The sequence below is a fragment of the Vigna unguiculata genome, chromosome 5, assembly GCF_037176805.1.
Source record: "Vigna unguiculata cultivar grain cowpea cultivar isolate G323 ecotype 2 chromosome 5, ASM3717680v1, whole genome shotgun sequence".
In the NCBI taxonomy this organism is placed as follows: domain Eukaryota; kingdom Viridiplantae; phylum Streptophyta; class Magnoliopsida; order Fabales; family Fabaceae; genus Vigna; species Vigna unguiculata.
Window position 1 is genome coordinate 44,150,125 of NC_140796.1, and position 27,424 is coordinate 44,177,548.

Consider the following 27,424-nt stretch of genomic DNA (forward strand, 5'->3'; position numbering starts at 1 on the left):
TTGGTCCTTACCGTTAACTTTGACCAGACGATGTTAAAGTCAACGCCACGTGTCAATTTATGGTTTTTTTGAATTTTTTTTTAGTTTTTTATTTTTGACACGTGTCACTTCACAGTCTTGCCACGTGTCAGAGTAACTCAATTTGGTCCTTATATTTGTTTTTAGTTTCAATTTAGTCCCAATTTTTGTAAAAATGAAGCAATATTGTCCTTCCTCAAATTGACACTAAATTTACTTTTTTATAAATTTTATGGTGATATTCTTACTAAAATTAACGTTTTTATTAAATATTTCTATAAATATTTTAAATTAACTTTAAATTCTACACAAAATATTAGACTTTGATTTTGTTTTGAACTTGAAATTTAGTTCCTAAATTTATGTGTGACAAGTTATTTGATTTTTAATCTTTACCAAGTTTGTATAATATGATACACTTGATGTCTTTATATATGATGACACAATTGTTAATTTTTGAAATTAAGTTTGGGGTTTAACTTTGTTTAATAATAAAACTAAAAAAAATTATTTAAAAATATTTCTATAAATATTTAATAAAAATGTCAATTTTATTAAGAATATCATCATAAGTTGTATACAAAGATTAAATTGAGTCTCAATATAAGGAGGGACAATATTGCTTCATTTTTACAAAAATTGGGACTAAATTGAAATTAAAAACAAATATAGGGACCAAATTGAGTTACTTTGACACGTGGTACAACGGTGAAATGACACGTCTCAAAAAAAATAAAACAATTCAAAAAAATTCAAAAAATTCAAAAAATATTAAAAAAAAATTCAAAAAAACCAGAAATTGGCACATGGCATTGACTTTAACACTGTCTGGTCAAAGTTAACGGTGAGGACCAAATTGAGTCATTTTTAAGAAAATGAGGACCAAATTAAGACAACGAAAAACGTAAGGACCAAAATGAAATTTCATGACAAATAGAGAGACCAAAAGGATAATTTAACCTAAAATTAACTAACAATCTATTAAAAATTTAATTCATTGAAAAGAAATAAAAAAATATTATTTAATTTCACTCATTTACATAATAATATTTTGTTGTTTTAGTATATTTTTATTTTGAGATATTATTTTTATTTTTTAATTTAAATTTTATTTTAACTTTAGTTTATACTTTTTTTTACAATTTCATCCATTAAAACATTTATTAATATATCAAACTCATCACATCATTCACCAACTTTCATAAATTTTTATCTCAAATCTATTCATTTCAAACCTATTTTTTTAATCAAAACAATCCTACTTCCACTTCCTTTTTTCCTCAAATTCACCCCTCAAATTCATCTTCAAATTCAAAAACAAATGTGATAAAATTATGTCAGACTTTTTGAAATAAACGTCATGCCTAAATTTTTATTAAAATTATTTAGTGAAAAGAGACACACTTTAGATCTTTGAAATGTATTTTAAAGTATAGCAAACTAACTTATATAAGCAAATATAAACTATAATCTATTGTTCGTAATTATTATTTGTTATCATATGTTTAAAATGTTGAATTTATAAGATTATTGAAAGTTAAATTTTGTATCTTGTTATGTTTTTATTTCATGAATAGTTCTTAATGTAAGAAAATTACCAATTGACCTATTTAGATTAATAATATAATGATTCATTATTTCTTTTAAAAGTCTTATAACAAAATAGTAAAAAAAATATATAATATAACACTTCATTAGCAATATATAATAAAAAAATAGCATAAAATGTAGTTAACAAATGTAATACGTCTTTGTCTTGTTAAAAAGTATAAATTATTATTTTTATGGATCCAGTTGTAGGCGTTTCAAGTTCATGGAATTACTCCATTTTACCTTCATAAATAAAAAGACAAGATGCTGATTCATCGTCCAAGAAAATGAGCCAAAACAGCAGAAAAAAATAGAGACAGTTTAGTATTTGTTCTTGACTTTATGACAAACTAATTTCTTTAATATGATATATATATATATATATATATATATATATATATATATATATATTCTCTTTAATAAAAGTTAAAGGAATCCTATGTTTCCTTCTCATATGCCAACTCACCATCTTTAATATTCAGATTTTGATATTTGGTGTGTTTCATTGTTATGATTTGAAAGTCTTAAATTATTCTATTTATTGGTTGCTGTATTGTGAGTAATATATTCAGAGAAAAGCAAATATAGTAAATTAGTATAACACACATTGATATATTAATAATTATACCAAATTCAATTGAATGATGGTGGATATAACAAAAATATTTTTAATCATTTTGGTTAACTATAGTTGTACTGGTAGAGATTATTAAAAATAAAAGGTATATAAATATATATAAGTAATTAATATAATATATAACATGATGTCGGTGTAGAACCCATTTACAAATTACTGTGCACAAACCGAAGAAAGAAAAAACAAAAATAGACACGCGTGTTAAGTTGAATTTAACTTATTTTCCATCACTTTTTTTTTCTGGTTAAAACCAAGAATATCAAAGATGTGGTTGGATGCATTGGACCACTCTTTGGATATTCTTTTATGGATGCAATGAATATGATTGATTGGGTGCTTAAATTATTTACTTGGGATGTGCACTGCAACGTGTGGCGCCTGGCGGCAGGGTGTGCCTCGCCAGACGATGTCTGTGAAATGGTAGGGTTGGAAATGACGAGGCGCTTGGTGGCACGGAGTGACCCGCTAGGCAGTCTGGGCATATTTCGCCTGACAGTGCTTGGGCCGCGTCAGGCGGTAGCAGTGTTGTTCATAGCTTGTTTGTGTGATGTTTTAACTCAATTATACTATACTTGGATCGGGAGATGCTGTGCCATGAGCGGGTAGATTCATGGATGGTGGTTAACATGTGATGATATGAGCGGGGAGGTTCATATCCAGTTACTCTCACGTGGGGATACGGGTGAGGTAGGTTGATATGTTCCGTGCTCACGCTTGAGAGTTTCTGCGTGCGGGGAGGTACATGGCTGGTGGATCATATGTGTTGGACTACGGGTGGGTAGGTCCGTAGAGCAGGACTACGAGCGGAGAGGTTCGTAGAGCAGGACTACGAGCGGGGAGGTTCGTAGAGGTGGGACCACGAGCGGGCAGGTTCGTGTGAGCATCATATTCCCGAGTCCAAGGCTAACCATTTGTGTGATTTGAAGCCTAAAAAGCCTTCGGGTTAAGGTCTTGGCCAAGAACTAAGTAAGTTGAATTAGATGGGTGTATGATTTATCTGATGTTAATATACATATGGATATATGTTATTTTTATTTTCTCAGCTCACCCTTTCTGTTTGTGTATGGCGATGATCGTGTGATTCGTTACACAGGAGCATATGTGGATACAGGTGATGCTGAGGATGCTCAGGCGACGATGTGAGGGCTGGTTTGGGGATTAGAACTAAGAGTTTTTCACTTTATATTTATGATGTTTTCATTTATGATTATGGATTTTGGAAATTTTAAAGTCATTATTATTACCCTCTTATAATTTTGGCGCGTATTTAAATATTTTAAAATTTTCCCGCATTTGGAAATAATAATATCTTGACTTTTTAAATTCTTTTCTTGAATTATTTATTTATTTAAGTAATATTCCAAACTAAATTTATATGGTCCTATAAGTTGAATGGTATGATCCAATCATCAAATGAATGTTTTTTAGTGTAGATAGAAGATCCTTTTGAGTTGTGACAATGTGGGATGTATTAGAGCCATTATAGGAGGTCATTAAACATGTGAGAGAAAATAATTAGTTTGTATGCTCTATGTTGTTCTTGGTACGAAGTTCTAGTTTTTTATGTATTATATGATGATGAAACATTTGAATTGTTAGCCTATAAGAAATTGTTGAGTAGAATTTATGTGGAGGATTTTGAGAACATGTTAAGACATAATTGTAATGGTATTGAAAAGGTGGGGACTTAAGGCTAGAATTGAACATAGAAAGAATGTATATAGCAATTCCTGATGGAAGGAAAGGTTGTAAATTTAATGTGTTGTTGTTGAAAGATAAAAATGATGGCATAATTATAGTGATAGAGTGTTGAGGAAACATGCAAATTCCTTATGATAAGTGTGAGTTCAAGAAATAATTTTAATAATTTTAGTAGTTGTGATATTTTCCTTTTGTATAGAGAAAATAAGAAATTTAAGAGGAAGAAAACTTGGTATGTATCGTGAAATTATCAAGTGTAGTTGAAATTGTTGGATTGGACTGATTTGAATTGTTGTTCATACTTTGATTTTTATCAAGTTATTAATTATTATGATTTTTATTAATCAGTTATTTATTACAAGTGATGTATATGTGTGAACAACAAACATTCCTCCTTTGATTATATATATTAGTAAAAAATAAAAATAATTTCATTAAAATTACATAATTTGTCATACAACTCGGGTTGAATGGAATTTGATCCAAGTAAGGAAAAAAATCACTCCGCCTAATTCATTAAAAGAAATTATACTATAATAATTATGAATGAAATCATGTAAAAATAATTATTCATTATCAGTTTTTTATACGTGTAATTCGATTCATTTAAGAAAAAAAAAAGGTACTCTCAACCTACTATTTTATTACCTATGTAACTATGAGTTTTTGCATTTGGGTTATTATAATTGGAGTGTAAATTGGTTTAAAACCATCTATCTGGAGAAATGTAGTCCTCTTCAGTTTTGAATTTCAGTTAATTTTTTATTAGGGATTAAATATATTTCTGATCTCTTGATTTTTAGTGAAAATTGAAATTAGTCCTTTCTCACGACTTTGAATCAATTTAGTCCTCTATCTTTAGAAATGTATATATTTCAAAATGCGTGAATTTAGTCATTTTAACCAACTTTTGAAGTTTACCTGACATTTTAAACGTATTTTTCAGCTAATATTGATGCGAAAATATGTCAAACGATGTAAATAACTCAAATGTTATCATGAAAGTCTGATGGGGAAAACAATAACAAACAATATACCAGAGAATGCAACGGATATAATTTCCCCTAACTTGCAAGAATCTATGAGGAGCAATAATCAAAGAGCAGCAATAATAAATCACCAAAAGCACAAATAAAGGCACCAAGATTTTTAACGTGGAAAACCCCTCAAATCAAGGGTAAAAACCACGAGTCGTCCAGACCAAAGAAATAGCTCCACTATGATCAACAAGAGTACAAAAGAGTCTCAATCAATAGCACAAATTAGTGTCAACACCCAACCAAATAACAAAGCAACAAAGCTTTCAAATAGAGAAGAACAAGAGAGAAAAACCTCTACAAATCACTGCTGCAGTGCGAAATTAATATCTCCCAACTCGTATCAAACATCCGACCGGTCAGAATGAAGAGCAATGAGTTCCAAACCTGCTGTAAAAATTTCAGCCCGATCCAACGGTGAACGAATCCGCAGCGCCGAATTTACTGCGACAGCTCTATGAAAAACGTGAACAGAATTTTCCCTTTACCTCTCCCTCTATGTGTTAGGGCTTTCAGTGTATTCTGACTCTATTGTTCTGCCTCTCTCTTTATTTTATAGCCTCCTCTCCACTAGGTTTAAGTGAGACATGGGCTTCTCAAATTTTGGGCCTTTTCTCCACATAGGAAGGGAGCCCAATACCCAACAAATCTCCCCCTCACAACTATGTGGAGATAACCGTCAAACCGGCGATCTCACAACAAACTTCAAAATTTCCTCTTGGTAATGCTTTAGTCATCATATCAGCACCATTATCATCTATATGAACTTTTTCCAACTCCAACAACTTAGCATCCAAAGCATCACGTATCCAATGATACCTCACATCAATATGTTTGGATCTAGAATGAAAAGTTGGATTCTTACCAAGATGGATAACACTTTGGCTATCAACGAACAATGAATAGTTATCTTGCCTAAAACCAAGCTCCTGCAAGAATTTCTTCAACCATAACAACTCCTTGCATGCTTCAGTAATAGCAATGAACTCTGCCTCTGTAGTAGACAACGCTACACACCTCTGTAGTCTTGATTGCCAAGCCACAGCTCCTCCTGCAAACTTTATCAAATAGCCCGAAGTGGACTTTCTGGAATCAATATCCTCAACCATATCTGAGTCTGAGTAACCCATCAAAGTAGGTTTATCACCTCCAAAACAAAGCTTCATATCAACTGTACCATGAAGATACCTCAAAATCCATTTCACAGCATTCCAATGCTCTCTACCTGGGTTTGACAAAAATCGACTAACTGTACCAACAACATGTGCAATATCTGGTCTTGTACACACCATCGCATACATCAAACTGCCCACCGCAGATGCATAAGGAACTCTACTCATATTGATCTTCTCAACTTCATTTGAAGGACTCTGTTTAACACTCAGTTTAAAATGAGTAGCAAGAGGAGTACTCACAGCTTTAGCATTTTCCATCTGGAATCTCTGCAACACCTTCCTAATGTATTGCTCTTGTGATAGATAAATCTTCTTTTCTCTCCTATCACGTGAGATATGTATGCCAAGAATCCTTTTAGCAGCTCCCAAGTCTTTCATGGCAAAAGACTCGCCAAGTGTCTTCTTTAACCTGTCAATTCTGGAAATATCTTTCCCAACAATAAGCATGTCATCAACATATAATAGCAGGATAATAAAGTCATCATTAGAAAAACTTTTAACAAAGACACAATGATCAGAAGTAGTCTTCTTGTAACCCTGCTCACACATAAAAGACTCAAACTTCTTATATCACTGCCTTGGAGCCTGCTTCAAACCGTATAGACTCTTCCTTAGTCTACACACATAATCTTCCTTGCCTTTAACAAGAAAACCATCAGGTTGCTTCATGTATATCTCTTCCTCCAAATTACCATGAAGGAAAGCTGTCTTCACATCCATCTGCTCAACCTCCAAATCAAGAGTAGCAGCTAAACTTAGCACAGTTCTGATGGATGACATTTTCACCACAGGTGAGAAAATCTCATTGAAATCAACACCCTTTTTCTGTCTGAAACCTTTCACCACTAATCTGGCCTTGTACCTTGGAAGCGTAGAATTTGAATCTTGTTTCACCCTGAAAATCCACCTAGTTTCCAATGCCCTTTTGCCCTTAGGCAATTTCACCAAGTCGTAAGTGTGATTATCATGCAAAGATTTCATCTCATCTTGCATTGCATCCAGCCACTGTTTCTTCTCTTCACTATCCAAAGCCTCTTCAAAACACTCAGGTTCTCCACCGTCAGTCAAGGTTATGTACTCATCACAGGAATACCTTGTAGAAGGTTGTTTCTGTCTATTAGACCTCCTGAGTTGGACTTGAGGTGATTCAGGTATATCACCAAGATCGTCATCATCATCATGTTCCTCTTGAGCATCATCAATTGGAACCTCTACTCCACTTCCAAACTGTTGATCATCAACATCACCATGTTGCTCATTGTCTTGAGCTTCCGTTTCAACATTCTCCAAATTGTGAGCGGGCAACCTCATCGAATTACCATCAGTGAGATTACTATCTTTCTCGGGTGTGGTCTTCTCCACCTTATCAATGTCTTCAATGGTCTGGTCTTCCATGAATTGTACATCACGACTTCTAACAAGCTTCTTCTCAACAGGATCATAAAACCTGTAGCCAAATTCATCCTCACCATAGCCAATAAAGATACATTGCCTTGTCTTTTTATCTAACTTGGATCTTTCATCCTTAGGAACATGAACAAATGCCCTACAACCAAAGACACGCAAATGATCATAGTTAACATTCTTACCAAACCAAATTTTGTCTGGCACCTCAATATTCAAAGCAACTGCGGGACTGAGATTAATAACATGCACAGCTGCAAGCAATGCCTCTCCCCAAAAGTGCTTAGGCAACTTTGCTTCCGAAAGCATACATGTAACCCTTTCAACCAAGGTTCTGTTCATCCTCTCCGCTAGACCATTCAACTGAGGAGTTTTAGGAGGAGTCTTCTCGTGTCTAATACCATGCTGCTTGCAATAAACATCAAAAGGTCCACGATACTCACCACCATTATCACTACGGATGCATTTCAGCTTCTTGCCTGATTGCCTCTCAACCATAGCATGAAATTCCTTGAACTTTTCAAGTACTTGACCTTTCCGCTGAAGAGCATAGACCCATAGCTTCTTGGAACAATCATCAATAAAAGTAACAAAGTAAAGTGCACCACTAAATGACTTTACCTTTAATGGGCCACAAACGTCAGAATGCACCAATTCAAGCAATTCTGACTTCCTTGAGGGTGGATGCTTCTTAAAAGATACTCTGGTTTGTTTACCAGCCATGCAATGAGAACATTTCTCCAATTCTGCATTTCTCAATCCCATAAGCACATCCTTTTTAGCTAAGCAGTTAAGCCCTTTCTCACTTATATGACTAAGCCTCCGGTGCCACAAAGATGCCTCCATATACATAGCATTCACACTGTCTTTAGCAACCAAAGCTTTAGTCCAGTACAATTTAGATTGTTTCTCCCCTCTGGCCATAACCAAGTTACCTTTAGTGAGCTTCCATTTACTAGAACCAAAGTGATTGTCATAACCACAATCATCAAGCAACTGCATAGAGATTAAATTAAAATGAACATCTGGAGCATGTTTGACTCCTTTAAGCAACAACTGCACTCCCATGTTGGTTTGCAGGCAAATATCACCAACACCAATCACTTTAGACTCACCATCATTACCCATCTTCAACACTCCAAAATCATCAGAAGTGTAAGATGTGAAGAACTCCTTCCTAGGTGTAACATGCAGTGTAGCACCACTATCAATAATCCACATGCTCTCATCAGATACAAGATTAACGGACTCAAAGTCACGAAGAAGAACAAGATCACCATCTGTAGCAGTAGTGACACGATCATCATCATCATGGTCATTCTCTCTCTGTTTGCCCTTCTTGTCTTTGTTCTCCTTTTTCCACTTAAAACAGTATTTCTGAATGTGCCCAGTTTTATGACAAAAATGACACTCTAAATTCTTGTATCTTGACTTGGACTTGCTCCTACTCTTCTCTCTACCACCTTTATGTTCCTTTTTCTGACTTCTCCCCCTAGCTTTTGTAACAAGCATCTCAGACTGAGATGAAGAACCATGTGCCTTCCTTCTCATCTCTTCATTAAGAGCACCGCTTTTTGCCATCTGAAAAGAAACAACACCATTCGAGGCAGAGTTCGTAATTGAAACCCGAAATACCTCCCAAGACTCTGGTAGAGTATTAAGCAACCATAATCCCATAACTTCGTCATCAAACTTTATGCCCATTCCTGACAATTGATCTAGGAGCCCTTGAAACTCATTTAAGTGATCAGAAATAGAAGAATTCTCCCTGTACCTCAAATTCATCAAGCAATTTAACAAATACAATTTATTATTGCCCGACTTAGAAGCATACAAAGACTCAATCTTCTCCCACAAAGCTCTGGCATGTGTCTCATTAGCAATATGATTATAAACATTATCTTCAACATATTGTCGAATAAAACCACATACCTGTTGGTGCTCAAAGTCCCATTCTTCTTCTGTGTAGTAAAGACCGGAAGATGCAATTTCTTGACAAATAACAAATCTTTCATCTTGCCCTTCCACAAATGATAATTTGTACCATTCAAAGCAACCATCTTTGCATTTGCCTCCATCATTCAAACAAGTAAATATAGTCCAACCAAGAGCTCTGATGCCACTCTGATGGGGAAAACAATAACAAACAATATACCAAAGAATGCAGCGGATATAATTTCCCCTAACTTGCAAGAATCTATGAGGAGCAATAATCAAAGAGCAGCAATAATAAATCACCAAAAGCACAAATAAAGGCACCAAGATTTTTAACGTGGAAAACCCCTCAAATCAAGGGTAAAAACCACGAGTCGTCCAGACCAAAGAAATAGCTCCACTATGATCAACAAGAGTACAAAAGAGTCTCAATCAATAGCACAAATTAGTGTCAACACCCAACCAAATAACAAAGCAACAAAGCTTTCAAATAGAGAAGAACAAGAGAGAAAAAACTCTACAAATCACTACTGTAGTGCGAAATTAATATCTCCCAACTCAGACCTCGTATCAAAGATCCGACCGGTCAGAATGAAGAGCAATGAGTTCCGAACCTGATGTAAAAATTTCAGCCCGATCCAACGGTGAACGAATCCGCAGCGCCGAATTTACTGCGACAGCTCTATGAAAAACGTGAACAGAATTTTCCCTTTACCTCTCCCTCTATGTGTTAGGGCTTTCAGTGTATTCTGACTCTATTGTTCTGCCTCTCTCTTTATTTTATAGCCTCCTCTCCACTAGGTTTAAGTGAGACATGGGCTTCTCAAATTTTGGGCATTTTCTCCACATAGGAAGGTAGTCCAATACCCAACAGAAAGACATCTGAAAAGTAAATAAAATTAACAAAATTTGGTTAAAAATACTATATCCATACATATCGAAAGATAGGAGACTAAATTAGATAAAAGTTATAAAAATAAAATAATTTCAATTTTTACTAAAAATTAAATGACCGAAAATATATTTTATCATTCTTTATATATAATGAATGAATAAAACGAATAAAAAGGGAATAAGATCATATTTTTGTTTGTCTTATACTTGATGCATATATATTCTTATATATTCTTGAGGTGTACAAAGGACAAGTAAAAGAGAGTTATATTTCGCTTAAGAATCATTTCCATAATTTACTTTCAATAAATTTATTATAAAAAATAACTGTAATTAATTATTTAAAATTTTCAAATTATAAATTTTATAAATATTATATTTATAATTATACATAATTATAACACTTAAATATAATTACGAAAATCAATTATTAATAATAATTATATTAGTTTTCTTAAGAAAAAAAAATCATAACTATAGTATTATTTATTAATACCCGAATAAATATAACTAATAATATTATTATTAGTATAGTACATTATCAAAAAATTTATTTGTTCCATATTACCAAAATCTAGAGTTGTTATTATCTTCAATAAATATATGTGATTATATATATTATATATAATTATAATAATAATTATATATTTTAACAGTAACATAAACATATATATTTTATTTTAATTTAATATGTAGTTATAAAATTTAGGTATAAATTTTAATGATATAATAATATTATTTTACTTATACATCGTCAATTGTGTCAATGTCATATATAAATTAATTTTATTATTGTTACTATTTATATTAATTAATTTAACTACCAAAAACTTATAATTGATTATTTACTTTTTCCAACATTATCGTATTCTTCATTTAAATATTATATTTATACTTAACTATATTATTCAAATAATTTTTTATTTAAATATAACAACAATAATAAACATTTTAAAAATATAAAAACAAAGAAAAAATAAAAATAATATTTTTATGAAATATAATATTTAATGTTTTATATTAACATAATTTTAAAATAGTAATTAAATATTATTACAACTCATAATTATATTTTATAACATAGTACCCATAAATTTAAATTAAATGTTGATAATCATTAATCCTAACCATTTCATTCCTATTAAAAAATATTTCTAAAATTTCAAAACTTTATGTCGAATTTTTAAATTATGAAAAATATATTAAATATTTTTGTTGATAATATGACATATTATTGTTTTAAATTATTAAAAAATAAAACAAAAAGAACCATGGTATTTTGTATTAACTTTGGTATTTATTTTTTTCTATTCTTGAAAAAATTTCTCCTCCATACTTTTCTATCCGTTAATCTTCTACTTAAAAATTAAAAAAACTAATTACTAGGGATATTCTCTAAACACCCATATTTAAAATTGTGACGGTTGTCCTAAACTGTGGGTTTTTGGTCATTTCATTATTGTTGTGTTTCCCAATTTATCCTTGCTTTTTTTTTGAGATCGGCATCTTTATTGGCAAATTGGTCTTTTCATCATAATCACCCGGCGCGAACTTAGTGTATTTCAGAACCTTCATGGGCTATCTTTCAATATGGTTTTGTATTTGAAATCCAGAAAAGCTTTCCCAAGTGAATGCTCTTTTCTCATTTCTTTGTCTTTCTAAAACCCTAGGAGCATAATCCTTCATTTGTGTTTTTTTTCTCTTGAGCCTTCATCAATAATTTTTATTCTTATGTTGTATGATTTTGTCAGATGTTTTGTGTTTTTTTGTTTTATGCTAAATTTGGGTACTTCTTCTTTGATGGTGTAGAGTTTTATCATGGTTTGATTCCCTTCAAAACTACTATCATGCCTTAATCGATGCCAATAAGATCATCAACTATCAAGTTGGTGCATACCATTATTTTTTTTCCATTTTTGAAGTTTATGGATCCAACAAGGTTTATTGCTTTTGTTGATGAATCACAATAAAAGCCTACTTATTGTTGAGAAAGGTCGAATACTAGCTATAACTTTTCCCAAATGTGATTTTTTAGGGTTTGTGATTTTGTTTCATTTTTCTGTATGTGCTAATGTTTTCTGCAGCTGTTGTTTATGGTTACATTGGTGTTCGTTTGAAGTTTAATGGTAAGTGTTTTAGGTTTTATAATACATTTAGTGAAATGGGTATTTTGGGTGCTAAATTTGAATTGATTAAGGCTGATGGGTTTACGTAATTAAAGGGTTGAATGTATGTTTCCTATTGTGTCATTATTTTGTTTTAAATTTGTAGAAGAAAGGGACTATTTGTTTAAAATTGGGAAAATTTTGAGAAATTTGGACTTTTTTTTTTACTACATTTGGTTTAGTGTACTTCATACTCCATTTTGATATTTTATTTTGACATGATTTTATTTTAATTCAACTAGTGTGTGTAGTAGCTCATTAATTTTGACATTGTTTGAAACTTTATCTTTTGATTTTAACGGTTTGTCGTAATTTTGTTTATTGCAAATGCTTTGACGTACTATAAGTGTAATGGTTCGGGGTCATGGCGGATCACAGGCAGAATGCGACTTTTCTTCCACCTCTTCTACTTCCCTTTTTCCATCACTTTCCTCTTCTACTACACCCTCCACTCCAGAGTAAAGGCATGGTAACAAATCCTTTACTTCATTATTCATGTCACGTTTTCTTTGGTTGTCGTATGACTCCACCACGGTTTCCAATTAGGTTTACTTTATCATCTTTTAATATTAAAAATTCATTTAGGTATTTGAAATTCAATCGTGAAGCGAATGTCTTGATTCATGTTTTCGTCTACACAAGGTTGATTGATTTACCAATGATTTTCTATTTCTATTATGGTCTCCAATTAATACTACTCTGACGTCTTAGTTCAACCTTGTTTTTCTCTATGAGTTGTGTGTGCTTACAGTGTTGGTTTTCTAGGAGAAAAATTTCTTTACCAACTTAATTCTTTGATTCATTGTGAGCCTTATATACTTAGTAGTAATTCACAATAACCTTAGGATTTTTAAGTAATATATAACAACTTAATTCTTTGATTCATTATAGAGCTACTATGAGTCTCCAATGGGACACTTTTGCACATGAAAAACGAAATTTTATTAGAGTGGATAATGAAACTTAATTATGACAAAGGAATAGTCAACTATACATTAATGATCTTGAATCCTAGGGTAGTTAATTACAACATTATGTTTTCTTGATCTTGAATCCTATATATTAATGTGTTCCAATTACAACATTATGTTTTCTTGATTATTTTGGTAGCCTTGATTATTTCTTGAAGAGAAAATGGAAGGTTTTCGAAGATGAAGACAAAGTTCTCATGCAAAAAGACGAAAAAGGTTTAACTTTTATTATTTTCCCATTTTTTTAGTTTTATTTTAATATTATGTTCTCTGAGCCAATCTCTTTCGATGTTTATTGTGTCATGTGACAAATGATAATATGTTTGAGGCCCATTTAATTTTGTGGCAGCAAAGACAAAGGGGTTCTTCCCCACTACATCTCAATCCATACAACTTGTCAAAGGTATATGCTTTATAAATCATATGGAATTTTGATTAGGAATAATGATGATTTATTGTGTTATAGTTATGTTTTCGGTGTCTGTAATTCATCAATCACTCAGTAGTTATGTTTTCTCCTTATCAATTTGTATGTTGGTTTTTATTATAGGTTTCAATATTATATATTTGGTGTCATCTGAGTGTGTGGTGGATGAAGCAATAAGGCTTGTGGCATGGATTAGAGTTGTAAGCTCAATGCATAGTTTGTTTTCTTGGATCATGTAAGTGATTTTAGTTTTTTAGGATGTCAAACATTCCATCCAAAATATGATGTGGAACGATGATTGTTATCATATTATTTGGTTCCACTACATCCACACTCAATTAAACATACACACTTCAACCTTTTATCTACTACGTCTTTTTATATGAAAAAGAAAATGAGAATTTCCTTTATACATGTGCCTGTCATGTGAGTTTACAGAATTTCCGATCTCTTTATGGGGTTGGAGTTCTCCTTTCATGTTTGCTTGGTTAGTCAAGCACATTGCTTTCTCATACTACTATAAATTAATTGTACAATTTTGTTTTTATATGCCACATGTTTCTGCCACAAGTTTCAAAGCTGACTTCCCTACACTGAAGCAGTTTTCTCTTCAGGTTATTAGTATAACATATTATGAGTTTACTTTATGGGGTTTTAGCTTCTTCTTTTTTGTGTGTGGTGCTGATAATTGATTATGGTAACTGGTATCAACAAGTAATAGGTGATAACCACACGTGGAACTCCAAAATGTGCACACCAGACATACTCAAGTTTCTTCAGCATTATATTAGTACTAATAACAAGTCTGAATGGTAATGTATTTTTTTTATCTTTGATTAATATAAAACATCGCAAGGTTGTTGTTGTTGTACTATCGATGTCATTGAATAATTGTTCTTCCATTAAAAACTTTGATTTTGCAGATATGGAGTAATGACAGAATATGCGGTTGTATACATAAAGTATTCATGAATTCAAAGCTAGAAAGATAGAGTTTGGGGCTGCTTCCATATGCGGGAAAGGTGATAGAATCAGAGTAACTACAAGCTCTCTCTTCTTTTACTCTTTTTGAAATTATATATTCAGCATGCACCTCTATTTTAATTAATCTACTACTACTATTTTTGTTATTTAATTTACAAGTGAATACTTCATTTTTCCTTTCTCTAAAATGTCATACATAATAGAAGATGAAGTTGTCCGCGTTTATCTTGCTTAAATGATTAAACATCATAATCTTTTGAGAGGGCACGTTATGTAAAACTAATATTATGATGTTCCAGATATTAATTTGGCCATCTTTCCAGCACCTACAAAGATTCACTTTCCTGTTCGTTCTTTTATCGGTTTGTGGTAGTCGCTCAATCCTTAAGTCTTTAGCATTTGTATTTGATGGTGTGAACTTTGGAGCTTCTAATTTTGCATATTTATCCTTTTCCATGGTGGGTTTTTCTTCCATATTTTAGTGTTGGTATTGTGATAAATATCATTCAACCTTATAGAATGAGTACTAAGAGCTTTGCTTAATTGTGGTAACTCTTAGATTTCGGTGACAATTCTAAGCATTATTTTTCTGCGCTTATATTTTTCTCTATGGGTGGTTTCATTGGTATTTGGGTTGCTTTGTATATGTGTCTAAAGACATTTGTTGGCTTTTTGAGGTAATAATGAATTTCAAGAGTTATTATTTTTAATGTTTTCCTCTTAATTGACTAATGAATGAAATATGTTGATGCAAGATTGAAATATGATAAGGACCTTGGGAGTTCCTCAGAAGCTCATAATAACATTGTCTTCAAAATTTAAAACATGGATCCTTGAATGCATCCTCCATATTTTTCTTTAAGTCAACTTCTATGTAAAACACCTTTTATATAATTTTAGATACACTGAACTCGGCTTCCATCAAGACTCTAATTTGATTTTCTTAATCACTTCTCTCTTTTAGTATCAAATTTAAAGAACATCTCTTCTCATTTGTTTAGCTCCTAATATAATGTCCCAGTGAATGGTTGGTGATCAAATGTTACTTAACTCTAAAATGTAAAATATGGATTGATAATTATTTTTTTCTTATTTTATTAAGTCAAGTCAAATCAAATATAAATTATTTTTTTCTTATTTCATTAAGTCAAGTCAAATCAAATTTATATTTATTTGACATTTTTTATTTAGATAGTAAAATAAATAGAAGAAAAAGAAAACTATTTAACTGTAAATAGTTAATAAACTCTAAAAAGTGAAAGAGTGGGGAATTAATAAAATTTTTGCTGCACATCACTCATCAACTAAGCAATTATTGTGTCAGATTTTTAATTTAAAACAAATAAATTCATAGCCAACTATTACTTTTTAATCTTATTATTATTATTATTATACGTAATGTAATCTATTATATAAAAAAGGAATCTATGAATTTTTTTTTATATTATAAAAAAAACTCAATAATGAATTAAAAGTAAGTTTCAGTAATGATTCTTTTATTTTTATGACAGACATAGGTTACACACTCAATCCAAATTTTACCTTTGTAAGGGTTGTTGCACTCTGTGCACAGGTTCAGAGTTCAAATAGTTTATGAACAATTACTGTTCCCATACTACATTAGAATGTGGTGCTTATACTTTCTTACTACGGTACATGAACATTTAAATATCAAGCAAAAACAAATTACACCACCATAGCTTGTGGAGAAGATAAGAAAGCAAGCAGATGATGTACCACACACCTCTTGAATTTTTTTGTTTTTTTTATTCTATTATGTTTTTTTACATCTCATTTGATGTGAAACATATATTTATGACATTGCTGAATGTGATCCATAACTCAGGTGTAATGCTTCTATACTAGATCCTATACCATGTCGATGTCATATCGAGTTTAAATAAAGAATAGAAGAGTTTACAAAACATTGAAGCATGGGATATAAAACTTGGAGTCCAAGTTAACAAAAAGACTATAACTGTTTAAACAATGTTACAAAATATCATATGTCAAATGTATAAACAATATGTTATAAAATATTACTGACTCTAATATGTAAAAAAAAATATAACTACATGTTTTTATATAAAAATTACTCATAATTATTTATTTAAATATAAGAATATTACATTCATATTTTAATATAAATTAAGATAAAAAATAAAAAAAAAATTCGAATACAATAAAGTGTTCCAACTATGTTTTTTTTTTCAAGAGGTGTAGAATGAAATAAAGTATCTATATGTGAAAGATTTTGTCAGGATTAAGGAAAGTTTTCCCACTCTATTCTTTTGTTTCCAAAATATAAACTTGGGTGAATAATTGAAGGACTTGAAATATGGTGGATTGTTGTATCATAGGTTTTTCCCCGCAACTTCAATGGAGTTCCAACATGATTTACATTATTATTATTACTATAATCATTATTTGTATTTTATTATTATTATTATTATTATTATTAATACAATTGTGATTATTGTTGTTATTATTATCAATATTGAAATTAGAATTAGCCTTATTAATATTATTATTAGTATTATTAATATTGTTATTAGTAATAAACTAATATGTTTAAACTATTCGTATATATCATTAATCGTAAATAGTCTTACATATATTAGGAGACGTGTCAAGAAGCCAATTTAGCAAAAGTTATATAGATAATGCTGATAGTTAAATTAGGATAACATATTTGATTCTATTTAAATTTTTATTTTAATATTTATAAATTCATAAATAAATTTTAAATTTAATATTTAGTTTTTGCTACAATATTTTTTATTTAAATTTAATAGTAGATTATATAAAATTATAGTCTCAAATAAAATATCATTATGAAATTATATTTCATTTATTATCACATGGAATATTTGTTAAAGTAAAAAATAAACAATAACAAAATCATGGCAAAATACAATAAAGTCATGATAGAGAAAAACAAAAAATAAAAAAAAAAACTTATCACAATATGAAGGTCTAATTATAACACAATAAAGTGTATTTGAATTACGTAATAGAAATTTTTTACTAAAAAAAGTGACAAAGTCATATGTTTTCCAAAATTATCGTATTTTCCTGACGTTCTAACTAATAATTACAGTTAAAAGATAGATAGGGATGTAAAATGTTTTTTCTTTTGCGGGATAAAAATTGACCGAAGAAATTTTTCTGACATTTAATTGACCAGAGAAATTTTCTTAGGATCATTTGCACATGATTTAGGTACGAAAGAGTTAACTTTAATTTATCTTTAATTTATTTATTCTTTGTTGATAAAAAAAACGTTAATTTATCTAATCTAATCATAAAATATTATATAGTTCATACAAAGTATACTTTGAAAAATAATTTCATAGGCTAGACATATAATTAAATTACAAGTTATATATATCTATGTGTACGCACAACTAACATTCATTCTTTGATTATATATTAGTAAAAAAAATCATATTATTTATAATTATATTAATTTTCTTAATATAATTTAAAAAATAATAATAATAGCCGTACGATACCAGCCAATACTTATTATTATTAGTCGTATTACATTAGTATTATTATTAACATTATTATTAAAAGTTATTATTATTATTATTATTATTTTGAAATAAATATGATTTATTACTGTGATTAGTTATTTAATTATTTTCATACTATTATTCTTTTTTACCGGATCCATAATATTATTATTATTTGAATTATTATTATTAGTATTAGTAGTATTATTGTAATATTAGTATTAGTAAATATTCAGTATTATTATTAGTTTTATTATTAATATTAATGTTATTAATAATAGTATTATTATTTTGTATTAGTATTATAATAATTATCATTATCATTATTGTGATCGTTATTGTTCTTATTATTTTGTTTGGATTCTTAAAATATCTTATGTCTACATTTTATATGGAAAAGTGTAAACTCTACCACTCAACCTTTTATATGGTTTAATTACACATCACTAATAATTTTATAATTTAAAGCAAATAAATTTACATCTAAATATTATCAAATTATTTATTTAGATATTATATATAATTATACATAATTATAACACTTAATATAATTTTTCTATTTAAATATAACAATAATTATACAAATATTGAATTAACTATCGTCTTCCAATCCAATGTATTTTCATATTATATACAAACAAACTTATTTTTACAGGCTGAAATTACGGTAACGAATTTTAAAATAAACTTATTTTTCTAGATGAAATCACGGTAATGAATTTTGAAAATTTTTAGTGCACAATTTTCTTGATACAGTCATGAAATTGTCTTCTCCTTTTGCACCCAGGGTTAAACTTTTGCTCTGAATGCACACAAATCCACCAAACAGTTTTTTTTCCCTCTTAAAACATCTTTTTTTTATATATTACTTACTATGTTTGTAATTTTGTATTCCAAAATATTAAAAAAAAAAAATTCCCTACTTTTGCAACTATATTTAAACTTTTAATTAATATATCCCTCCAAATATTATAGTAACCAATAACCATGTGACATTTTAATACATAAATATCACAATAATCATAACCATAATATTATTTATAACCAATTTATTTATTAGTAAGCAATTAAAAAAACATAATATTTTTATTATTCCATCTAACAAAATATCTATAATTATTTGTAAGCAATTTTAAAATAATCTATTAGAAAATATAATATATTTTTATTCAAAGTAACAAAACATTTAAAGTTATTTGTAACCAATTTTAAATTACTCCACTAAAATCTATAACAACAAAGATTAAAGTTACATTTATCCATCCTAATTTTAATAATATCTAATTTTAATATTTATTATTCATATTAAAATTTATATTATATAATGGTATATATAAAATAATTATTTACTGCAAATATAATATATATATTTTTATTTTACAAAATTAAAAGAAAAAGAAAAACACAACACCCGTGCGTACGCACGAGTATAGCACTAGTTTGTAATTTAAACTTAGCTCTCCTCCGTGACGTGACCATAACGGCGGTTCTCGACTTGGTTGCTTTCGTTCGTTTCTTCTTTGCGCCCACTCCGCCCCCTGCTCGTCTCCGCTCTGCTCTGTCGGAACCTCCGAGTCCGCCGCGACCCGTGCCGTGACAAAGTCACCTCACATCCCCGAGCTCTCTGTGAGTGATTGTGCCTCTTCTAGGGTTTTGTTTTGTTTCGTGACGCGAGGTCTCAGCTGTCGTGTAGTATGTGCTTTTTATTGATTCGTATAACGTTAAGGTTATTATACATTTATGCAAACTCAAGTGTACCCGTGTAAGAAATCAGATTTTTTGAAGGTTAATTTTTTTTGCTTCAGCCAAATTTTGTTTGCAGGTTGTAAGAAATCAGAGATTTTTTATTCTTCCATTGTATCAGTCAAATTAATATTATTCTTCTGTTTTAAGTGGAGATTCCGGCAATTAAATTGTTGAAGTTATTCATTTGCAAGACTCGAAATCTCCATTGTCTTAGATTTTGAATTCTGGTAGAGTTTTAACTTTAGTTTTCCATTATTCCCACCACTTCAATCTCACAGGGGAGAGAAGCAATGAAGTTACATGATTTGGTGATCTCTACTCTTGATTCTTGGATTTGATTTGCACTCTTCACTGGTCTCGCTGATTAGATTTCTCAAATAACAGAAAAATCTAAAATGAAGTTGTTTTGATTTTCATGTATTGGTTTTGATATAACGAGTTTGACCCTTTTTAACCTTTTTAACAGTTGATATATTTTGCCTATCATATACTGCTATTTGATCAAGAATTATGATACTTGCAATTGCCATGATCAAGAATTTTATTAAATGGGCCAGGTTAGGCCTCAAAAGAAGTTCGTGAACTTTATTTATATATGTTTATCTCTGGTGTGATGTTTTGGCTCTATTTGTTTTAGTGGTTCTAACACTGAGCAGTGGATTTGGCATGCAGTGTGTAGCTTGATCATAGAAAGAAAGTAGTAGTAGCTGTCCTTATAGTCCAGAGGAAAAGGTCAACATTGATAGACATAAGAGCAAGAGAAACCAGAGGAACTTTTACAAGAAAATTAAGGGTTAGTCCTTTTTTCTATACAGTTTAATATTAATTCTAGATGGAAGAACAAGGTAAATGGACATATTTGTGTGAGAACAAGTAGCTTAGACCTATTTGCCCTTGTTGCTATTATTCCGATTATTGTTGCTCATACGTAATGTTGCCACATAATGATTTCTGTTAGTTTAGGACTACTTGTGGTGTTTGGTTCATGGCTAGCTATTGTAATACAAACGATTTTGTTGGTGCCAATGGTCTTCAAATAACTAGTTTTGATGACTGGCATAAGCTGACTGAACAGAATAATTTAGGCTTTCATCATGGTTCCATTTCCAACTATTTCCATTCCATTATCCTAGTTCATTTATTTTGGCGTTATTACAACTCACACTCTAGTGTCAGCTCCCTCTTCTCTCTCAAATTGAAATTGTTTTCCATCGAAGTTCTCTCTTCACACTTCTTCCTAAATCTCACGAGCCAATTTGTTTAGAGATTTGTTTACATCCACATTAATTTTTCTCTTTTGATGCCTTTTGCTTATTATATTAACCTTTGATTTTTTTTTCTTTCATTCAATCTTACAAAACTAATGGTCTAGTATCCGAGATAATTCCCGTTTCTGCAATGTGATTCGATTCTGTTGTTGTGCGTTGTTGCAGATGAAATTGAAGAAGCAGAAGAGGCATAGAAAAACTTTGACGTTTTACACTACATGCTTTGGTGTTCGGAAGCCTTATAAGGTTTTATGCGATGGAACATTTGTGCATCACCTCCTTGTGAATCGAATAACCCCAGCTGACATCGCACTTGGCAATATCCTCGGTGCTTCTGTCAAACTCTACACAACCAGGTTGCTCTCTATTTGTGTGTGTTTAAGCTAAGATTTATTTCTAGTTGGTATGCCATATAATTGTTTTTTTTGGATGTTTTCTTTTTGTTGTTTTTTTTATTTCCCTTTGGGGTTTTTTATGGACATGATGCAGGTGTGTTCTGGCTGAGTTGAAGCGACTTGGTAGCTCATATTCTGAGACTCTGGAGAATGCTCATAAACTTATAGTTGCTAGGTAATTACCTCACTGTTCGAGCACATATGATGTGAGATTCATTGTTTCATTAGCTTTACTGTTTCAATGAATATATTTCTTGCAAAATGAATGATAATCGAATCCAAGTAATTGGAACCATTTGAATTTATGTTTGTTTTGCAAAGGGGATACTAAACAAAGATGTAATTTTAGATTAGATATGTGTCTGGAACAAGCTGGACCCTTGGATTAAATACACTGAACAATGACTGGACTGGAGTAACTAAACTATTTTACACTTGTAAGTCATGTTGATGGAAGACTTGACTACTTAAATTGTTATTCAATTATATTAGAATGTCTTGAAATATATTATACTATACTATCTTAGGTTATCCTTTAGAATTACTTTCCTATTTTCTCATTTCTCTTAGAATTGGTGATTATGTTTCTGTATTTCATGTTTTGTTTCCTTTAGTGTTCTAGGACTAGTGGTCATATCATCATTACATTGGAATATATCACATCATTTAAGTTAATGTCAATTTCATAGTATTTCGTCCTTATCCTTCCATCCTTCCATACCTAACTAATTAACCAAAGTACCATAATGTCAAAGGGTAATTGTACGCAGCCTTTCTCTTGCATATGTAAAGAGGCTGTGTTTGGATTTGTTTCCACAACCAACTGGTCACCCTTCCCTTTTGAAACCCTATTATTTTGACAGACACAAAGGGAAGGCTTCTTCACTGTCTATCTCTAACCATCAAAACTGGGAGGCCAAATGAGCCGGCTTACTGCTCTATACCTAAAATTTACTTAAAAGTGCAGGTTGGAGGCCATATTCCATTACCAATCTAGGTCTTTCTTTCAAAAACTGAGACTTAGGATGTTGACCACCCTCTTCAAAGTGTTAAACTAATTACCCAACTTTAGTCCATAAGACAAATAATTGATGCGGTGCTTTTATGAAAATTTGAATACAGAAGAATACTTATTATTAATTACACTTTTTGACCACGGTGTATTTTTGTGTATTTTAAATTTGTCCTAAACTGGTCAGGGTTAGTACTTGATGTTATTTTAATATTGAGTGTTGGTATTATGTTGAAATGGTCATTACTTTGATATTTACTCCAACCAATTTGCAGATGTGAGCATGATAAATGTGTGGGTGCAGATGCTTGCATCAAGGAGGCTGTTGGAGAAAACAATTCTGAGCATTTCTTTGTTGCTAGTCAGGACACTGACCTCCGAAAAAAGCTGCAAGAGGTTTGCATCATATATTATTTGTTTGAAAAGTTGATTCCAATGGTTACATATGTTTCTTATTTTAGTATTTGTCTTTTATAATTTATAATCTTGGGAAAAATAAAAACTGTATAACTGTTGAACTAATTTTTGAATGATATCTAACTATCATAGTCTCTCTTATTGGACTTAGAATACATTTATCTTTGTATTAGGTTAATTGTAGCCTCTTACAAGTATCTTTGAAATTTATTATCCGGCCAAAATCCTTTTATCTGAAAACCTTGTTGGTGGGATGGGGTGGATTTGAATTGAACGACAATTTAATATTGCCGCCAGTGGAATTGAATCTACTGTTTGATATATGCTATTGCCTTTGACGAGCTTAGTGTTTAATTGACAATTAAATAACAATTGAAGGATTTTTGCCTTGTCCAAACTACCAATTTGAATGTGAAACTACTTGTTAAACCCAAGATTATGAAAAGTTTTTGAAAATGGTTGATACATTGAAGTCTGGGAAAACAAGACACTGTCATGTCTAGTGCATCTGCCTCATCTTTGTATCTTTATATACCATTTCTTGTCTTTTATTCTTTTTGATACAGATTCAATGATAGAGATGTTCAGTTGGTTAATATCTCCAATATTTTGATCCAATTATATCTCCCTCCTATTTCTAATCGCATTCAATCAATCCAGCGTGGTTGCATCACCTTGCCTTGTGTGAAGCATCTGCCATCTTGGTGTTACTCATTGAGTCATTTGGAATAGCTATTTCTAATTAGAATGTTTACATAGAAATTTCTTTAACATCTTGATGCATTGGCATCTGTATAATGTTTTTTCATTTCTGATCTTTTACTTGTGATTCATTTGGTTCCTATTTTTCTTGTAAATTATATAAATATTATTTTTATGCACCTCTGTGATGGTCTCAACATAAGAAAAAGATTGAAAACTCTGATTATTTCAAATAGCTATTTCTAATTAGAATGGTCATGTTGTATACCAGAAAAAACAAACACAGTCAAAGAAAACAATCAAAGATAGATGAAATGGAGAACTTCTTGGAATTAAAGGATGCAAAACAGAAAAATAATGCAATAAGAGGATAGGCCCTCTTATGCCCCAGAGCTAGGCTCCTTTACAGAGAGCAAATGCATCTCCATACCAGAAAAATTCCACCAAAAACAAACCTGTTCCCCAAAACTAGACTCAACGTGCCTTATAGTCTCTCTCCGTAACAAACTCTGCCACCTCAACTCATGCCCCACCTTTTCCTAATTCCTTCTTTTCTGTCTGACATAAACAATCCATTCTTTGGGCTGATTTTGTGCTTCTTGGATCAAGTGCTCTTGTGGTCCATTATTCATTTTTCGGTTCCTATCAGGTTACATAGAAATTTCTTTAACACATGCCTTGGCATCTATATAATGTTTTTCCATTTCTGATTTTTAACTTGTGTTTCATTTGGTTCCTATTTTTCTTGTAAATGATAAGTATGATTTTTATTCACTCCTTCCGCGTGATGTTCTCAACAAAAGAAAAAAAATTGAAAACTTTGGTTATTTTTGTATAAAGTAAGCTTTCATAGTGCTGCACAGAATTGCACGTTCTGACGTACTATTCTTACTAATATACTTGTATCAGGTACCTGGTGTGCCTCTAATATATGGTCTGAGGAATGCTCTTTTTCTTGAATCCCCATCTGCATTTCAACGGCAATATGTTAAAACTTCTGAAGAAGGACGGTTGCATATGACTGAAAAAGAGTACAAGATATTGAAGGATAGGGTCATGAATAGACTGCGTGACGAGGAACCTAACAATTCCATTACTGAAACAATGGAAAATGTGGATTCAGGAGATCAGACCGTAAATGTTCAGGCAGTAGAGGCGAATACTTTTGCAAGGGATCCGATGGCAGTCAAGGATAAACCTCAGTTCAAGAGAAAAAGAGCCAAGGTTATAATTTAAGCTTTTGCTTTATCTATTTCCTAATTTCAATTTTTATTATCATACGAGGCTTTTGGAATAAAATAAACAAAGTTTTGCTTAGTTTTAGAATCCTATTATTTTCCCACAAATAGAGCTTTGTTACATTAATAATGCAATGAATTGATTTGTTTATCACCATGAAAATATATTTTTATTGAATTATGTTATGTGCTTGATGAGCATTGTAATTAGAATAAAATTCAATCAGGTTCATAAGGACATTCTGCTATTTGTATTTTTTCATTTCGAAAAAAAGCCTAATCACACAGTCCTAATAAAACATATGGTCAAGATTTCATCTATTATTTTCGTTGTGTTTAATTATGTGGTTTTATCACGTATATTAGGCCTGTCACCTTCATGACATATTTCTTGTAAATGAAAAACAAAGTGTTCTCAAACATTAAGTTATTTGTGGAAAGTTTGATAATATGCCGACATTAATTAACAGGAAATCTTGGTGACATTGTTTTAGGAAAAATTGATGACCAAAGTAGTTATTTATGTTAATAACTGGGATATATTCTTATGCTATATTACTTTTAGTAGTTTGTGATTTCTATTTAGTATTCCTTGTATTTTTGTAACAGTGCTTTCAAACTTTGCAGGGTCCAAACCCACTTTCCTGCAAGAAGAAAAGTAAAAGTCAAAATATTGGTCCTTCTAAGGTAGAGTTTGCAGTTTCTATTTTTTTTTTTAATATGAGCGCATAAACACTTGTAAATCTTGGATTTAATTTTGCATCAACTCGTGTAACGTTTGTTCATCACAGCCATTCATATTAAAACCATATAATATATGCTAATTTTTTGTACATAAAAATATAAAACAATTTAGCAAATATAGTTCCTATTTAACTGGGTATTGGTTATGCGAGCAATTCTCAGAAATTTTTGAAAATGAACATTTTTCCCGCATATTTGTTACAAGTTCATTAATGGTTGCTTCTATGCAGGAAACGAAAGGAGATAATGAAGTGAAGAGAAGCAGGAAAAGAAAGAGGTCACATAAACGGAAAATGGCGACAGAAGGAGACAATTAGGTTGATTTATTTTATACTTAGCAAAAGAAGAGCTTCTTGACTTTACTGCATCATGAAGGGAAGAGTGTATGTACATTAGTTGCATGTTTTGCATATTATATTTTATACTTTTCAATTTTGCCGTTTGCTTAGAGGTGTACTTCCAAACAGGTAAAGTTTACCCTAATTGATTCTGATTTGATTTAAATGAACTCTACCTGAATTTTGACGCTGAGAAGATTTTATCTAGTTACTACTTTGGTTAATAAATAAATAAAAAATTTGGTTAATAAATAAATAAAAAAGCTTTTAAGTTTTAAGATTCTTATAAATTTTAGTATTTTTAATTATATTTAAATTTTTATTATATTAAGTACCTAAGTTTTATACTTTTATAATCGAGTTTATGCATTTTGATTTTGTTGTCAGAGCAAGGGAATGTGTGATTATTACCTTGTTTATGTGTTTCTACGTAAATAGTAAAAAGTAGTATATATAAAACATGATTTTTAAGTATAAGATCATATGATAGATGTGATAGAAAATTGTTTACGTGTTTCTACGTAAACAGTAAAAAGTAGTATATATAAAACATGATTTTTAAGTATAAGATCATATGATAGATGTGATAGAAAAGTGTGGATAGGAAAAAGCATAATTAAAAAAGGAATTTACAGAAAAAAAGAGATAACCTTAATATATTCACTTTCGTTTTAACTTTACAAAGAATTGTAGGAACTTTCGTTTTAACTTTACAAAGAATTGTAGGAAGATGTAAAATAATCAAATAACATAATTAATTTATATATGATTATTTTAAAATATAACTTTTTATTTAGTTAAAAAAAATTAATTTGTTTTTTTTTTAAAATATTTTACATTTTTATTTTATATCTTTTTAAATATAATAATATATAATTAATTTTTTTCACATATTTACTGCATTCAAATCTAATCATTCTTCTTAAATGTAAGCAATTTAACTTTTCATACTCTTTCTCTTCATTTTCCTCCTTTTTCACTCTTTCAAATTTATCCTATCATTCAAACAAAGACTAACGCAATGTTCCTTTATGTGTATAACACTGTTTGTGTGTATTCGCACAGACGAATTTATAGCAATGCGTTTGTTTTTTTTTCAGCAGATATG

The 27,424-nt window shown here is 30.5% G+C and overlaps 1 protein-coding gene and 1 long non-coding RNA gene across 4 annotated transcripts; both read left to right on the forward strand.

Moving 5' to 3' along the window:
* The first annotated feature begins 13,666 nt into the window (after positions 1-13,666).
* On the forward strand, positions 13,667-15,084 carry LOC146886471 (uncharacterized). The gene is made up of 5 exons (XR_014994991.1): positions 13,667-13,743; positions 13,877-13,930; positions 14,078-14,568; positions 14,676-14,766; positions 14,878-15,084. It is a non-coding gene; the product is annotated as an uncharacterized LOC146886471 (long non-coding RNA).
* A 4,795-nt stretch (positions 15,085-19,879) lies between these two features.
* LOC114183344 (uncharacterized) lies at positions 19,880-26,482 on the forward strand. Of its 3 annotated transcripts, none has more exons than XM_028070343.2 (8): positions 19,880-20,082; positions 20,875-20,995; positions 21,636-21,826; positions 21,960-22,040; positions 23,153-23,273; positions 24,906-25,220; positions 25,862-25,921; positions 26,209-26,482. In XM_028070343.2, the coding sequence occupies exons 3-8, from the start codon at positions 21,636-21,638 to the stop codon at positions 26,293-26,295; spliced, it is 855 nt and encodes a 284-aa protein (XP_027926144.1). In that variant the 5' UTR covers positions 19,880-20,082; positions 20,875-20,995; the 3' UTR covers positions 26,296-26,482. The 3 variants fall into 3 exon arrangements, with proteins under 3 accessions (XP_027926144.1, XP_027926145.1, XP_027926143.1); XM_028070342.2 differs by having other exon boundaries at positions 19,897-20,082; positions 20,859-20,995; XM_028070344.2 differs by lacking the exon at positions 20,875-20,995 and having other exon boundaries at positions 19,895-20,082.
* Positions 26,483-27,424: the final 942 nt, after the last annotated feature.